General features: G+C 38.8%; 1 protein-coding gene across 2 annotated transcripts in view; it reads left to right on the forward strand.

Annotated features, from left to right (window-relative positions):
* phka2 (phosphorylase kinase, alpha 2 (liver)) overlaps nt 1–17372 on the forward strand; it is a 25975-nt gene continuing 8603 nt past the window's right edge. Inside the window, exons 1-20 of one of the 2 annotated variants that reach the window (XM_057843623.1) lie at nt 1–375; nt 2569–2727; nt 3934–3981; nt 4161–4329; nt 4487–4569; nt 4647–4727; nt 4944–5042; nt 6675–6821; nt 7627–7680; nt 7761–7883; nt 7955–8050; nt 9734–9841; nt 11930–12008; nt 12100–12234; nt 12418–12527; nt 12622–12766; nt 15338–15416; nt 15799–15950; nt 16035–16202; nt 16273–16376. In XM_057843623.1, coding sequence (XP_057699606.1) covers nt 298–375; nt 2569–2727; nt 3934–3981; nt 4161–4329; nt 4487–4569; nt 4647–4727; nt 4944–5042; nt 6675–6821; nt 7627–7680; nt 7761–7883; nt 7955–8050; nt 9734–9841; nt 11930–12008; nt 12100–12234; nt 12418–12527; nt 12622–12766; nt 15338–15416; nt 15799–15950; nt 16035–16202; nt 16273–16376 — 2217 coding nt within the window. In that variant the 5' untranslated portion in view covers nt 1–297. The remainder of the gene's footprint in view (nt 376–2568; nt 2728–3933; nt 3982–4160; nt 4330–4486; nt 4570–4646; nt 4728–4943; nt 5043–6674; nt 6822–7626; nt 7681–7760; nt 7884–7954; nt 8051–9733; nt 9842–11929; nt 12009–12099; nt 12235–12417; nt 12528–12621; nt 12767–15337; nt 15417–15798; nt 15951–16034; nt 16203–16272; nt 16377–17372) is intronic. The other variant, XM_057843632.1, reaches the window with a different exon arrangement.

Below are 17372 nucleotides of genomic sequence, written 5' to 3' on the forward strand. Positions count from 1 at the left end.
CATGCGCAAGTACATGGACATTATTTTTTTCTAAGGGTCTCCATGCGACGTTTGTGCACTTCCTTTGACGTATTCGTTGCTTATTTTGCGTCCGCGTGTCTCAGAAGTGGCCTGAATGCTCCTAGTTTAAAACTGGACAGCCTCGCAAAGCCTTCTGCTGAGGCGACGGCAGCCGCATTGATGGTACATTGACTGCAGTGCGGGGCGGCTGACGGAACGTCCTTCGACTTGTGATTTCCACATTAAAGATGTGACGTACGTGTGCTTGTTCGGACATATCCAGGCTGTGAAACAAGGATGAGGAGCCGCAGTAATTCGGGAGTGAGGCTGGATGGGTATGCCAGGCTGGTCCAGGAGACGATTCTATGTCACCAGGTACCGACACTTGCATGCGTTTGACAGTTCACGCTGAAATGTAGTCACAAAATCCTCAGAATATACGTATAATCTAAATTCGGACAGCAACAACAACCAAAAATACATTTTTCAGAAATTTTCATTCACTAATTTTACTCCTCAAGTGTAGCTACTGTTAGCAGTACGCAGGCTCCCTCTAGTGATATCTGAAATAATCACTTTCTAGGTATGTTAATTATTCCAAGTTGTGAATATCAATGTTTTCTTTTAGATTTTTTACTTCACGCAAGAAACTTTGTCCCCAACATAATGGCCAACATTAAACTACAGCGGAAAAGGCCCAATAAGAAGACACTAACATTATTTGCAGTTTAAACATTTAATTCGGTGATTCTTTCAGGTAGCACTAAAGAGTGCTAGCGCAACTCTAGTACTTGCACCACATAATGAGAATTGAAAAAAAATACACTATTACAGTACACATTTAAATAAATAATTACAATGTATATCATACCTGTCAACCCGAGGCCGTTGGCAAGCTTAAAAAATTATTACAGTTACAAATTACTTCTCCCAAAAAGTAATTGAGTTACTAACTCAGTTACCAGAATGTAAAAGTAATTAGTTACTTGGCAAAGTAACTGGTGTTACCTTTCATGTTTGTTTTTTTATCATTTAAAAAAAACAAAACAAAACAAAACATAGTAACCTTTGTTATGTATATAATGTTGTGAGTCAACTGTTAAAGTTGTTAAAATTGCTTCCATTTTGCATTAGTTCTCTACTGTCTACTTTCGACATGTGAAAGTTTTAAAACGGTTTCATCGTTTAAAGATAGATTCAAGTCAAGATTTTGCCGTTTTAGGAGTATTTTAGATAAAAGGTTACTTAGGTTCGCTAGGAAGGTTCACTACAACAGAGCCTTTCTGAGAAGTTTACTGCTTTAAGATGGCGGCTGTTTACTGACGCAGCCTAGTCTGTCATTTTGCATGTAGTTATATACATGTGATATCTAGGCATAAATTGTAGGCTGTCTGCTACAGTCAGGAAATATTGGAGCCATCTAGCCTAGCATTGCGTTTGCTACAGCGTCACAACAAACACTCTTCTCTTTCAGTGTCGCTGACTTTTCTCGCGTCATTCAACCAGCGTAGTAACGCATAGTAATGCCGAAACGGTGACAAAATCCGAAGGGAGAAAAAAAAACGTAAGGCACGAAAAACGTACAGATTTTGAACGTGCGGCGTATACATTTAAAAAATAGTCCGCACTTGTACAAATTATGCCGAAACCGTACAACTTGACACGTATGGTACTGTATATACGGGTACACAGGTGGCGAGTTTGCATGTTCTCCCTGCGATTGGCTGGCCTACCACTTCTGGGTGTACCCCGCCTCCTGCCCATAGTTGGCCTGGATACACACCAGCACACCCGTGGTACAAAAGATGAATGTATGAATGAATAAATGGTTACATAAATGTACAAACACTCATTAAAAATATGAAAAGTGCTATCTTTAAATCAGTTATAATACTAATATGCTGAAATGTCACTTTAATAGTTAGCTTCACAAAGTGTAATGAGATCCAGTGAAACACGGTAACTGTTCTTTTATGTGCTGGATTATTTAAAACAAAATAGTTGTGAATCCAAACGCTTCCCACAAGTGGACCAAAACAGCATTTAAAGGTCAATTCTAGGTTGTGGGAGGGAGGTCAAATCAATAGTTAGGGACATGCTGTGTGTTTGTTTGTTTGCATCGACTAATCCAGATGTCCGGTTGCCCCTTGAGCTTCAAGCCCCACCAGTGTGAAATGTATAGAAACAAACACGAGCAAAGGTCAATCCCGCCGTAGATTGAAGTTCGCCGCCTGGAACTATGCACCTTTAACTATCGGCTCTTCAATTCACTTTGAAGCACTTTTAATGGAGAAAAGATAAAATGCTCTCTTGTGAAATGTGCATTATGTAAACATTTTAAAATTCTAAATTGAGCTTACTCCTACAGTGTTTAATAGTGCACTGCTGAGTTCGGGACATCATCAAAATAAATGTATTTTAGCATTAGCCATAATGCAGAGGGGAAAACTGCAGTAATTTAGTCCAACTATTAATTACCTCTAAACCTTTTAGGCAGATTTCATGTCCATTCTTTCCTGCCTGGGGTTGATTCATGTCTCTGATTCAATTTGTGTGTGTGTGTTTCAGAACCCAGTGTCAGGGCTGCTGCCTGCCAGTGCCCAGAAAAAAGATGCCTGGGTGAGGGATAATGTGTACAGTATTCTGGCGGTGTGGGGGCTGGGCATGGCATATCGCAAGAATGCCGACCGGGATGAGGACAAGGCCAAGGCCTACGAACTAGAGCAGGTGTTTATGACGGCCAACTGTAGCCGTGCCCTTTTTCTTTATCAGCCGTTTGTGTGGTTTTATATTGCTTAAGTAGTCTATCCTATTTTCAAAAACCATGCATTTGAACATGGCTGTGTAGATGTTTTACATTGTATTTGCATTGTAGGGCTGAAAAAGTCCTCGTTCTCATACTTTAACTCATTACCTGCCTCTGGACGTCCAACCTGTTTGAAGAGGGCTAACAGTAATAAATTCACTGCCAGTGACAGCTAATGAGTTAATTTACTGAACCCATTTTGGCCTGAACATTTTTTCATATCGCTGCTATTTATATTCATGTCTTGCTGCTACTACATTGTCATACAATATAACCCCACTGTGTCTCACTGTCTTTCTTCTGTTTGTTTTATTAATAGTTTCTATGCGCTCCAATGTAATTGTATCTGTACCAAATGATGATTTTTTAAAATTTGTTTATTTTTTTTACAGTATGACTAATACAAAACTTAAATGATTAATATTAAGTTTTCAGGAAACATACAGTGCAAATTTTGTTTACTTGAAAAAAATCTTTTGAATAAAAAAAAAAATAAAAAAAAAAAAAAACAGCAGAATTTAAAAAAAAAAAAAAAAAAGTTTTTTTTTTTTTGGACTATTTTTTAAAATGTTCAATATTAGCGTTAGTGTTATTATTTTTATTTATTATTATTAATTTAAAAAATATTAATTTATATAATTATAAGTACATTTATAAATTAATACAATGTCAATAAAAATGTAATTAATAAAATGACCCAAGTAACACTTTAAAGTAAATTTTTTTTCATCGTCTATAAAGCCTTACATGCCATTTACGGTGATAGTTGTCCAATTCATTTAAACCGAGAAGACTGACTGGAAATCCTCATGTCATTTCAGTGAATGCTCGTGAATATTTATTCGCTTTTCCCATTCAAAATTGGGCATCCAGTGCTGTCAGTGGCAGTCAATGAGTTAAATGAGTGTCCTAAAGTGGTTGAAATGATAAAAAAAAAAAAATCATAGTTTGTGCATGAAAGGGTTAACTAGAATTCATTTCAACATAAAGACTGAACGTATACAAGTCTGAATTTATTTATTTATTTTTTTTAACATGTACACCAACTTTACAGCAGAAAATAAGATGGTGTAATTTCAGGTCAGTTCAAGTTCAATTGAATTTACTGTACTTCTCTTTCTTAATAGAGTGTGGTCAAACTGATGCAAGGACTGCTGCGTTGCATGATGAGGCAGGTAAGACAGTTGAATATTCATTGTCCATTCTTTCTTGTCAGACAGATTATTAATACATTTTGTAAAGATCTGTAGCTTGCAATTTTATGTTGATACTTAGTGTGAGCATTTGAACATACTAATACGCACATGGAAAATAAACAGCACTCTGCTGTAGTGATGCTGTTGTTTGTTTTCAGGTTGCCAAGGTGGAGAAGTTCAAATGCACCCAGAGTACCGAGGATTGTTTGCATGCAAAATATGATACCCCGACTTGTGCCACAGTGGTGGGAGATGACCAGTGGGGTCATCTTCAGGTGGATGCCACCTCCATTTACTTGCTCATGTTGGCCCAGATGACAGCATCAGGTTTGTGGGGTGGCATTTTTTTGTTGGAGGAGACATATTCTATACGTTTGTGAGTTTTATTAAATGTGATTTTTTAACTTTTTTCTATGTTTTTACTAAGCACCTCCACATTCTAGACATTATATCCCACACACTAAGGCTAACTATGATCATATAGGTCTTCGTATTATCTCAAACTTGGATGAGGTTGCTTTTATCCAAAACTTGGTCTTCTACATAGAGGCTGCGTACAAGGTGGCGGTAAGCATCGAGTGTTTGGGAGGGAACTTTTAGGGGGGAAAAGACTTTTGGAGTCATGGCATGCTGTTCTATTTTAGGATTATGGAATGTGGGAGCGAGGTGACAAAACCAACCAGGGAATTCCTGAGCTCAATGGGAGTTCTGTCGGAATTGCCAAGGTAATCTGGGTTGGGTATTTTTTTGGATTTGAGTAATAGGAGATTTTTGTTTTTGCAGTGATCTGTCTTGCCTCTATCTCTCTCAATAGACATTACAAACTCTTTGGTGTATCATTTACTCACTGTCTTGTGTGTGTGTGTGTGTGTGTGTGTGTGTGTGTGTGTGTGTGTGTGTGTGTGTGCGTGTGTGTGTGTGTGTGTGTTGTTTGCGTTCAGGCAGCACTTGAGGCTATAGATGAGCTGGATCTTTTCGGCGCCCACGGAGGCCCAAAATCTGTCATCCACGTTCTTCCCGATGAAGTAGAACACTGTCAGGTACAAACTGCCTTCAATGTCACAAGCAGAGGTGGGTAGAGTTGCCAAAAATATTACTCCAGTAAGAGTAGCGTTACTTCAAAACAATATCACTCAATTAAAAGTAAAAGTAGTCATCCAAGAAATGTACTCAAGTAAAAAAGGTATTTGGTGAAAAGAATACTCATGTAATGAGTAACTGCTTAATATGTTTGATTTTTTTTCTCAGCACAACTGTATCTATATGAACTGTACAATAACATATTACATAACCACGTTAAGCCAAAGAAATACACCCCCCCCCCAAAAAAAAACAATTAAATCCTGGAGAGAGAAAAAAACCTACAGAAATTAAGCATCATTTGTCCAAAGAGCATGAGTGCCCTCTATGTAAGTCTCCAGTATCTCCAGTTTTCCGTGGTCAATCGGTGCCAAATAAAAAAATGAGAGATTATAATCATGAGTCACGTTGACTAGGGCTGCAGCTACAGTATTGATATTTTTAATAGTCTATTATTCTATCAACTAGTTAGTTTGAGTAATCAGATTAGGAACATTTAATGCGTTGCAGAATAAAACACAGGCTTGCTTAGATTGCACATTCAAAACAGCATAAAATGCGAATACAAAATAAAATTCCCGAGTGTTTCTTAGAACTATGCAGAATTGCACTGTCATGGAAAAATAGATTAAAATACCTGAGCTTAGCTTCAAACGGTATAAAAATAATAATAAATGAGGATTTATGTGCAACAAAAAAACAATTGGCTAACTTGCATAGCAAAAGTCTGCAAGCTTAAATGTTGTAAAACGCTTTTTTTTTTTTACAGTGCTCTTAACAAATTGTTCAAATGCATATTCTCCACAAAAACTGCTAAATATACCTATAAACTAAATTACAAATGCATAAAAAACATTGGATCAAACAAAAACTTGACAGAGTGCAGCTGGATTAAGCCATATAAAATGAGTTATGGCATATTCAGCATTTCTACTAGAGTGCAGTTTATCCACCCAAATCAATAACACTAAATTGAAACACTTTCAAAACAAACCATTACAAAGTCACTCTAATGAAGCGAATACTCGAAGCAGTAAAATTTGATTCTAAGTTTTTTTTCTAATTGAATTACTCTAGTTAATCGATTATGTGTTGCAGCAGTAATGTTGTCAGCCATGTCAAATACTTAATTTTTTACAGTGCTTTAAAGACACCGCATGATTGAACAGGCCGGCGTGATAATAGAACGGCAAGCTTGATTGCAAGCAAGATTGGTAGAATTGAGTCATGTGATTATTGTTGCGACGTCTCATTGGTGAAACTGGTTGAGCCACTGTTAATGTCTCTGGCAAAAAAAAAAAAAAAGTTAAATTCTTATATGGAGAACAAAGAGGAAAAATGTAAGGACAAGTGTAGCCCAAAGGAGCAGCGTAAGAGTTGTGTTTCTTTTTTACAAATCTACTCAAGTAAAAGTAAAAAGTATGGCTTCATAAAACTAGAAGTACAGTTTTCTCAAAAAGTTCCTCATGTGAATGTAACAGACTAAATGTAACATGCTACCCGTCTCTGGTCACAAGTAGTAGTACTACTGTAGTAGTGCTTGTGAGCACATGCTGTATATTATACATATCGTCTCTTTTCACTGGCTTTAGTCCATCCTGTGCTCCATGCTGCCTAGAGCTTCAACTTCCAAGGAGATAGACGCTGGACTCCTGTCAGTTATTTCCTTCCCCGCTTTTGCTGTGGAGGATCCAGAATTGGTGGCCATCACCAAGTCAGAGATCATCAGTAAATTGCAGGTAATATTAAAGACCACCTTTGTGTAACTATACAAAAATTTGGGCAAATTGATACAACATTGTTCAGTTACACTGAACTATTTGCCTGGCACGGCCAGACTGTTCTCCCTGTATTTTTCAAACACTGAGAGAAAAGTCTGGGAACCAGCCCATTAACGGCCTCTCGAGCAGGTACAAAATCAATCGACAAATCAGATTTGTTTATTTGCGTGACGTGTTCTTAACGAGCAATGTCACTCTTGCGCGTCGGAAGTCGTCTCCACAACAACACAGATGGTGAACAGGAGAGGCGAGAATATGTTCCAATCCACGGTAAAATCAGTTTTAAATTACCAAAAACACATCGCCACGAGTCATTGACAACAGTCTGTCTCGCGCTAGCCATGGTGAATAAACTCCGCTCTCCTCGTATCTTTACTTCCGCGCGCGTCCCTATTCCTGCCCTCGTCGTTTTACTAACGTCACGTCTGCCCGTCGCTGATTGGTCCACTCCGCTGTCTGTTTGCTGTGGCTTGCTCCGCCCTGGAAATTGTATCCGCTGAATGGTGGCCAGACTCAATAGCTGGAACAGCGGTGAGTCTGGTGTACCAGGCAACTGAACTATGGGCCAAATTATTATTTTTTAATTCACTAAAAAACAACAAATATATTATATCTTTTTATATCTGCACATGTTTTCTGGTGACACTTCTATGTGATTTTGTGAGTAAATTGAGATGAGATCATCTTTAATGCAGTATACTTTTTTTGTGACATTAATCTTGGGTGGTGCCTTGACTTGTAATAACATTGTATTTCACATTAGGGTCGCTACGGTTGTTGCCGCTTCATCAGAGATGGATATCATTGTCCTAAAGAGGTTTGTTTTTTAACACTGAATTGCACATATACCTCCAGTTACAGTATGCTGTGAATCTCATAGACTGTCCTTTTTACCAGGACCCGACCCGACTGCATTACGATCCTGCGGAGCTGAAACTGTTTGAAAATATTGAATGTGAGTGGCCTGTCTTTTGGACTTACCTCATTCTTGATGGTATCTTCACAGGAGACCAAGTGCAGGTAAGAAAAAGGTTTAAATGGCTGGCTGGCAATGTACACTAATAATGGACCATCAAAACCATTGCCTACAGGTGCAAGAGTATCGAGAAGCACTGGAGGCCATTTTGATCCGAGGGAAGAATGGCATCAAATTGCTGCCTGAACTTTATGCTGTACCAATTGATAAGGTACTTAAAGTACACGTGTCCTACTTGTATACACTACCCTTCAAATGGTTGTGGTCACCTGTACAACTTTGTGTTTTCCATTAAAAGTCAGTTTCATTTATCAAATGAGACACAAATGAATAGAAAATATGGTCAACACATTAAAAATGTAAGAAATTATTCAAATTTAATTGTATAATAATCACCAGATCTCAACCCCATTAAGTTATTGTGGAGGGAGCTTGCCAGTAAGGTAAGAAAGAAGTGCCAATCAAGCCGATCAAATAGTGGATATGGGAGGGGCTTCTGGAATGGTGGGGTCAAATTTGTCCACATTACCTCAGAAAATTACAGCTAAAATGTGAAATGTCTGCAATGCCGTAAATGCTACAAATGGAGTGTTCTATGTCGAGAGCAGGGATCGCGTTAACCGAATATTTTCCATCGTTGACCGGTTTTTTTAAAACGGTGACGGAAAAAACTGAAGTCCATCTGTCATTTTGACAGGTTGCAATTCACACCCCAGACCACAGGGTGGCGAGTGAGCATATTAATTAGCTATTGTCTCTCTTGATGCATGACGTCGTTGGCCTTACTCGGAAAAATGTCAAGGCAACTGAGTGTCCAAAGTTTCGTCATAAAGCCCCAAAATGACGTTGGTGTTGATAAAAGAGGTGAAAAAAGAGGGACTGGTGCAGTGGAGGATGAAGGATGACAACGAATCAAGTGAATCGCCGGTTCACTCCTCACTGCGGCGAGCAGTTGAAAACACCGCCAATTACTAAGAAGGGCAGAATTGGTAACACGGTGAAAGCGGCATAAAGCCAAAAAAGCGGACCAGACTAGCCAGAGCCTGAAATTATTTCAAGAAAAATATGGAGGGTGCCACCACTGTGTGTACTCTTTTTGCTAAGCTGAGCTCGCATACCACGGTAGCACGTCGGCTATGAACGAACACTGGACGCGCCGTCACCCAGGTGTATTTCGGAAGACAACAGGAAACAACAAGCTAGCGGATTGTAAGTCCATACAACTTTCTAACGATTTTTTTTGAAAAATTGAAGTTGCCTTTATGTGCGTCGTATCAACGTGCATTTTTATTTAGTAATCATAATACATTAAAATATATATATATATATATATATATATATATATATATATATAATGGAATTATATAATATTTTATTATTATTAAATGTATTAGGATCATGGAAGGTCCCACTTGGGGGGAAAAAAAAAATATATATCCTGTATATACATAATATAATAAAAATATATATGGAAACACAGCACTGGCCTGCTCACTGTAATCCATGACTGCACTAATGTTAGTTACTTTATATTATGCATCAAGATATAGTCATTTAAAAAATTTAAGTGACTGGTAAAAATGGATTATGACCGGATTTTTATGACCCTGTCAGTCAAAATGACAGACAACGAAAAAGTCTAGCGCAACCTCTGGCCGAGAGCCAAGTTTAAAGTAGAAAATTATTATTTTAAATAAAAATCATTACTCTTGACCTTGTCAATGTCTTGACAATATTTTCTAGTTGTTTTGCAACTCATTTGAAAAGTAAATGTGTACCAATTCATGGAAAAAACAAAATTATCTACCTAACTGACTCCAAAGTTTTGGACGGTAGTGTATGGGCTTACGTGCTTATGCTAGTATGTAGAAGAATGATGGTGTGTACATTGCAGGTGGAAGAGGAGTACAGCAACCCCCACACTGTGGACCGATTAGCCATGGGGCAGGTGCCTCACATGTGGGGACAATCGCTGTACATTCTGGGCTGCCTTCTAGCAGAGGTAACTTAAAGTCGTACGGCAAGATAAAAAAAAGTCTTAAATAGCATTATTATATGAATTTAGAATCACATTTTGAGACGATTCGACTATATCAGACATGTCCAAAGTCCGGCCTGGGGGCCAAATGTGGCCCGTGGTCAAATTTCATCCGGCCCCCAGGCTCTGTCATGAAATCAATAATGTCTGGCCCGCACACAGACCTAATAAATTGGTCAGCAGTACTGCTACCAGCATATGAAGTAGCTTACACACTAAATGCTGCTCCTCATTTACCCACTAAAAGGCAGCAGCACTCTAAGCAACATTACCCCCCGTGAACTTTTACTCCCAATTTTCTAAAATGGCGACAATCAACAAAAAAAAAACTGCGACGGCCGACGCTTCAAGGATAGGTGGAAATTGGACTATTTCTTCACTAAAATATGCAAAAACTGTGTCTCATTTGCAAAGAGACAGCCGTGGTTTTTAAAGAGTTCAATGTGAGGCGATATTACCAAACAAGACACGCTGACTTGTACGACAAGATTACAGGGAAGATACATAGCGAGAAATTGAAGCAATTTAAAGCTAGTTTAATTTTACAGCAGCAGTATTTCGTAAGAGCCCAAGAGATGAGAGAGAACGCCACAAAGGCTAGTTGCAAGATTTTGTGGAAATTATTTAAAAAAATAAATAAATAAAGCAAATGTGACACACAGAATGGCTTGCAAATTTGCCTAAATATATTGTTCTATGTAAAGGACGTCAGCCTAGGTCGGCCCCCCACATTTTTACCACACCAAATCTGGCCCCCTTTGCAAAAAGTTTGGACACCCCTGGACTATATGCAACAAATTGGCAAAGCGCAGATGACGAGAAATTAGTTTTTTAATCTGCGGTTTAACCACGCCTACCATTCTAGGGCTCTAGCGTCCCCAACAGGAGGATGACGTCGGCAGGAGAAATGTTTCATCTGATTTAGACTTCAGCCCATCGAGGGGGAAATATTCATAACGAGGAAAATGCGACGAAGAGAGCAGCAAAATGTCATTCTTTCAATCTCTCTACTTCAATATTTTTACAGGATATTCTTTTTATTGAAGTATTTTTCCCCAATTGCTAAATAAATGGTATGGTCATAACTATAAATAACAGTCTCGTGCTAAATGGAATATGAAATATCAAAAATGCATTTATTCAGTACGTAGTACGACATGGCAAAATTACTCCATAATGGTCAAAACTGTCCACTTCTTGCACCTCCTGAACTATATTTTATGCCACCGGCTTCTGTTATTTCCCTGCCCGCTTCCCGAGGAAAGCGCATTCTCGGCGGGCACGCAAAGAGGATCGGGCGAGCAAAATAGAGCTCACCGTCCTACTGGGGCCACAGCGGGCTGGCAGTGCTCGTCCCCGAGAATGAACACCGAAAATAGCCCATTCTCGGCCGAAATCGGAGCACGGAGCTACTAGTGGCCAAGCCGAGGAAAGCGCATTCTCGGTGGGCACGCAAAGAGGACCGGGTGGAAGGTCGACAGGCCGCCGATCGCAGGCCACAAAATGCAAGCCACTTCCTCATTAAAACGTGTGCAATGATCCCAGTATTTGACATAATACAAAACATAAAAATGTTTACTCACTTCTTTGTGAGTCCAATGGTCCCACAGCTGTCAGAATTGTTTACGCAAATCTCGGGGTGAACGGGATCTTTTTGAAACTCAAAAAGGCTCATATGCCTCTTCCTGGTGCAGCTAAATTTTTCTCCAGCACATTTGGCTGGTGTGATGCGAAAAATAAACGAATTAATCCGCAAAATCAACTGAATCCGCAGTCGTTCTGCATACTGTAGTATCGGTTGTATACTGAAGATGACTCCTCCCGCTGACGTCATACTAGGAATCTTCGTCAATCCAGAAAGTCGCTCATTTTCATGGCGCGGGATTCAAAAACCTGAATAATTATATCAATCGCTTCCACACACATCCAAGTTTATTCAGGAGCATAAAATACCGCGGAAAATATGAAATAAACATGCTTTTTGCTGTCATAAGCACTTTAACTGTTAACCCCGCTAACAGTAAACTAAAGGGATGCTCTTTGCTTTTAAAGGGCTTTTTGGCACCAGGAGAGATCGACCCACTCAACAGAAGATTCTCCACAAATTTAAAGCCTGATGTTGTGGTGCAAGGTCGGTTTGAGGAGGGGAAGCATACAAATGTGTGGAAAGTGTTTTGTTCCCTCATGCAAATTGCTCTTTTTAAATGTCTTTTTGTGTCCAGTTTGTGTCTTAGCAGAATCGGAGGACATCCAGAACTTGTTGAGCGAGCATGGGATGACGGTCCAGGTTTTGTCTGAGGTTTTGCCAATCCGAGTCCTGCCAGCTCGCATCCTGAGTCACATCTACGTCCGCCTGGGTACCTGAACACTAAATACAAACAAAATTTCCTTACTCGTGTAGTGCAACTTACTCCCGTTTAACAGCGAGGGCTAGCAGTAAAATGGTTTGAAAACCACTTTCAAGTGAAAAAAGGGCATTCATGGACATCAGTTGAAGAATCCCAGAATGTGTCTAATGATCCCATTTTCTTGTGTCACAGGGAATTGCAAGAAACTCAATCTGAGCGGGAGGCCTTACAGACACATTGGAGTTTTAGGAACATCTAAATTTTATGAGATCAGGAACCACTCTTACATCTTTACCCCACAGGTACGACCAGTATATCCTTATTTTTGGAGTGTTCCGTGAATGTTGACTGTGCTGTTGACAGTCCTTCCTTCCCCTATGTCTGTGCGGTGCAAAGTTTCTAGATCAGCACCATTTCTACTTGGCCCTTGACAATCAGATGATCGTGGAGATGTTCCGTACGGAGGTGGCATACCTTTCGTCCTGCTGGAGGATGATAGGACGACCCACCCTCACCTTTCCTATCACCCGCAGCATGCTAGGTGAAGTACCTCTTAACTCTCCTCTCCTATCACCAAATTACAGTTCCATTTAGGCTCTGTGAGAGTGATGTGAGATAGGAAGGCTATGTCCTAAATTGGTCAAATTTACTATATATCCCAAAAATGTAACTTTTGACCCCCCCTTCAAAAATTAACGTATTTTTTATGTTTGAGGCACAACCAGAAGAACATTACAAACCTCATTTGTTTATTGTTTAACCACTGCTAAAAACAGTCCCTTTCAAGCTAATAGAAGCTGCTTGGCTCTCCATTTTTTCCAATGTAAATAATTGTTTTCAAGTTTGAATACGCTGGAACGTCACCCAAAATGGATCATGGTTTAACCCTTTCAGGGATACAATGGACACCTATTCAAAAGTTGACACTTAAGGCCTTGTGACTAGTAAGGACCAGAGGTGGGTAGAGTAGCCAAAATTTTACTCAAGTAAGAGCGTTACTTCTAAATGATATTACGCATGCAAAAGTAAAAGTGGTCATTCAAAAATTTACTCAAGTCCGAGTAAAAAAGTATTGTTGAAAACAATATTCAAGTAATGAGTAACATTGTGAGTAACTGCTTAAAATGTCAGTTATTATTATTTTTTTTTAATAATGGTATTTTTTTTCTCAGCACAACTTCTTCTTCTATGATCTGTTATTATTATACAGTACTATGGCCCAGTGGTCCCCAAACGTTTTGCACCATGGACAGGTGTCGTGCCAATGTAGGTATCCACGTCAGAAAGTGTTTCCCCTGACCGAGGGAGTACGCATACATTCAGGGAAGGTGGAGCCACAGCACTGCGTTTGATTTGATTGATTTCAGTGTTTTGATGTAGTTATTGACGAGGTTTTGCAACATGGCACATCCACCAAAAAACATTTTTATCTTTCGTATGACGTAACATACCGTAGTATATTGTTTGGATAACATGTATCATCATGGATCGATTAGTTCACCCCGGGAAGCACATCCTTGTTTTGATATGTCATGTCTGGAACTGGGGACTAGACGCCGTGGCCAGTGGAAACACTTTCAGACAGGGATACCTACATTGGCACGACATCGGCAATGTGTGGCAGAAAATACATATAAAATAACACGACTGTAAGTGCAGGGAAACTGTAACACACAATACGCTGAATCAACCTTTATTGACAGTGGTCTCTCCTAAAACTTGACTGCAAATGTCCTTGGTCGCAGGCATAATGAGTTCTACTCCAATCGTGAAAGGTTTCTTGACTTTAGCAATACGGTTCACCACGAGGTATGATGCTCCCAGTGCATTCACTTTCGTTGCCTCCTTTGCTTTTAGCCACATATTATGCAGAACTGACTTGGCTGTAGGCTCCTCTTCTGGCTTAGCAGGTGGAAGTTTCCCCGTAAAAAAGCTGTCCAAAGATGCAGTACACCGCTAATAGCAGCTAATGTTGCTGTCTACATTGACTGATGCTGTGCTGCTATAGGTGTGCAAACACCCCAGTAACGGCGGCCAACCACTACAGGTCGATGTACGCAAATCTTTACTCGGATTAGTCAAGAGACACAGGCCAGATTGCGGTCGTTAACAAATTATTTTTTTTCTAAAAATGTAACCACTCTTGTGTAGCCCAAAATAGCAAAGTAAGAGTAGTGTTTCTTCTTCACAAATCTACTCAAATAAAAGTAAAAGTATTGTGTGGTAAAAGTACCTTTACCTTTTTCTCAAAAAGTTACTCAAGTAAACAGAGAAAATGCAATGCGTTACTACCGCCTCTGGTCTGGACGAGTAAGGCAAGTGACTAGTTTTGGTAAAGCAACAACAAACAAACAAACAAACAAACAAACAAACAAACAAACAAACAAACAAACAAACAAACAAACAAACAAAAACACTTAAATGATAGCAATTATTATATTATTGTTATATAATTTTAATTATAAATCATCATTGTATTTTCTACTTTATTTTTGTATTAGTATAAATCAATTTATACATTAATAATGGTTTGAAAAGACTACATTAATAGAATTAAAATGAGTTAATACAGAAATACACAGGAGTTACAGCTCCAAGTTACAAACTAAAGTTGATTTTTGTTTTGATAGTATTTAACTCATTGCATGTCATTGATGGCGACGGATGTCGAATTCATTTTAAATGAGACGGCTGGCCGTAAATGCTCATCTGTCAGCATCATTGAAGTCGTTATACATCCAATCCGTTTTGACTGGGAGGGGGCATTTGCCCCATTCAAAATACATTGAGTTTCTAGCACTTTCAATGGCATCCAATTAATTAAATGACTGCATGAGTGAGTAAGGGTTAAAAAAATAATTGGAATCTGTTCATATAAGGGTTAACCTTAGAAGTTGCTCTGCATTTATTAACTCATTCAGTGCCACAGGTGTTTGTTAACCTACTTTACGTTTACCTGAGGGGTGAAGCAATGTCTCGATCAGCTCTATCGTGAATGACAAGTTTTTAGATGAGGTCAAGTTTGCGTATTTTTATTGTTTTTGTTTAAATAAAAAAAATCTGCACTTTCACTGTGGTTTTACAAGTGATATTATTAATTTTATTTTGCCAGTTGAAGATGGAAGTGAGATTGATCCGTGTATCCTAGCAACACTCCGGAAGCTGGAGGATGGCTATTTTGCTGGAGCGAGGTCTGTCTAATGAAAATGTGCAATGAAATTGACATTTCTAAAAAGAAAATTGGAATATTGGACTTTTTGGTACTATAATCTTTATAGGTGAATTTAATTTGACCTTTTCCAAATTAATTTAATTTGACCTTTTGAATGGAGTGTTTAGTGGTTCAGCACCAATAGCATGAAAAGAAGAAGTGCAAAGACATCAATGTCTTTCAATATTTTCATGGCTCAAGCATGTTTTGTGAAGTTTATTTTTCACATCCATGTCAGAAAACAGTATGTTGTACTTTACAAACTTAATAGAAGCTTAAAGCTTAATAAGTTCACCTGTAAAGATTACAATGCAATGTACGTTAATATCCTGAACATTTTGTGAAATTTGACTTGCCTTCAGAATCCAGTTGTCGGACCTCTCCAGCCTCCAAAACACTTCTTTTCACACTCGGCTGAGCTTCTTGGATGAAGAAAACGATGACAGCTTGCTTGTTGACGATGATGAAGTCGAGAGAGACTATGGAGAAGAATACAACCAGTGTGAGCCTTCAGGTACAATATGAGGCCAATATATAAATTTTATTTTCATGCATATGTACCTTTACTTCAAAAGCATTAAGTACGTTTTCCTTGAAGGCTCATCCGACACGTTCGATCAGTACCTGACGCAGCTCCTCCACAGCACCACCAGCAGATCTCACCTTCCCCCCATCAAGAGTGGGCAGCATCACGTGTTCAGCGCTGAACACACCACCAGAGATATCCTGTCTTTGATGGCCAAGGTTCAGGGGGTTAACATTCCTAGTGAGTTAAAATGGACTGAAACTTCAATTACAATCGAGCTAGTCCAAAAATGTTTTTGTTTCTTTTTCAGAGTCTTCCATGTATCTACCCGTTGCCCCTCTCATGAACAAGCATCGTAAATCTCTCAACTTGCTTGAAGTTCCTCAACCCGTGCCACATGCAAAGCAGCACAAGGTACAACTGGTAGTCCTACCGTATTTTTCGGACTATAAATTGCACTTTTTTAAAGATAGTTTGCCTGGGTATGTGACTTATACTCACATATGATTTTTTTGCACACATAAAGCGTTGTATAGGGCCCGCTACGTGTACCCTCTGAATAATAGTCATGATCAATACAGCAAAGGCTTATTGCAATATGCATTGCAATATCTTGGGCAATGCAGATTACAATGTTGAACTAATTCCATTTATTAGATTCAACTACAAAGCAATCTCAGGAATTATAGCTAGCTATCTGTAGCTATATAGCTTGGTGTAAATATTTGATGTATATAACAACTGTGAAAATCAGTTAAATAGAAAATTATGAGATTGTGATGATTTTAGTTCAATAGCGTATCACACATAACACGTCACCTTTGCTCAGTAATATTGATGATGTTAGCAACTGTTGCTAGGGGGTCAAACTTGCGTTTGTCCCTCATGCTAGATGCATATAAATAGTGTACGAATGAGATTTTTACTGCGCTAAACCTACCAATTCTGTCTGAAAATGATGTCCTTGGTACCAGATTCACTGGTAAAGATGTGGAAGAACATACAAATTTTTAGTAAAAGAGATGGCTTGAGTGTCGAGGGCTGAAAAGACATGAAAAAGAGCCGACCTGATGCAGAGGTAGCTTTTTAATCAACACCTTTTTCTTGTGTGCATTGCCTTACACCACTGACAATGACATTCTCCTGTTACAACAGGCTATTCTTTACCACCATATGCCCTGTCTTTCTTATATATTATATCCTCTGGTTGTCTTATGTCTCTGACTGTTCTTGCGGGTAATTTATATTGCTATTTTTGTGTAGTGATCGCAAATGCTACTCAGTGACAGCCAACGAACACTTTAATTTTTTTCATTAATAACAAATCTTAATTCTATTAATTTATTTACACTTCCCCTTGACTAAAATAGTTTCTTTACAACAGAAAAGGGGACAACAGTGGCAGTCAGA

This window comes from Corythoichthys intestinalis, chromosome 1 (assembly GCF_030265065.1).
Source record: "Corythoichthys intestinalis isolate RoL2023-P3 chromosome 1, ASM3026506v1, whole genome shotgun sequence".
Lineage (NCBI taxonomy): Eukaryota > Metazoa > Chordata > Actinopteri > Syngnathiformes > Syngnathidae > Corythoichthys > Corythoichthys intestinalis.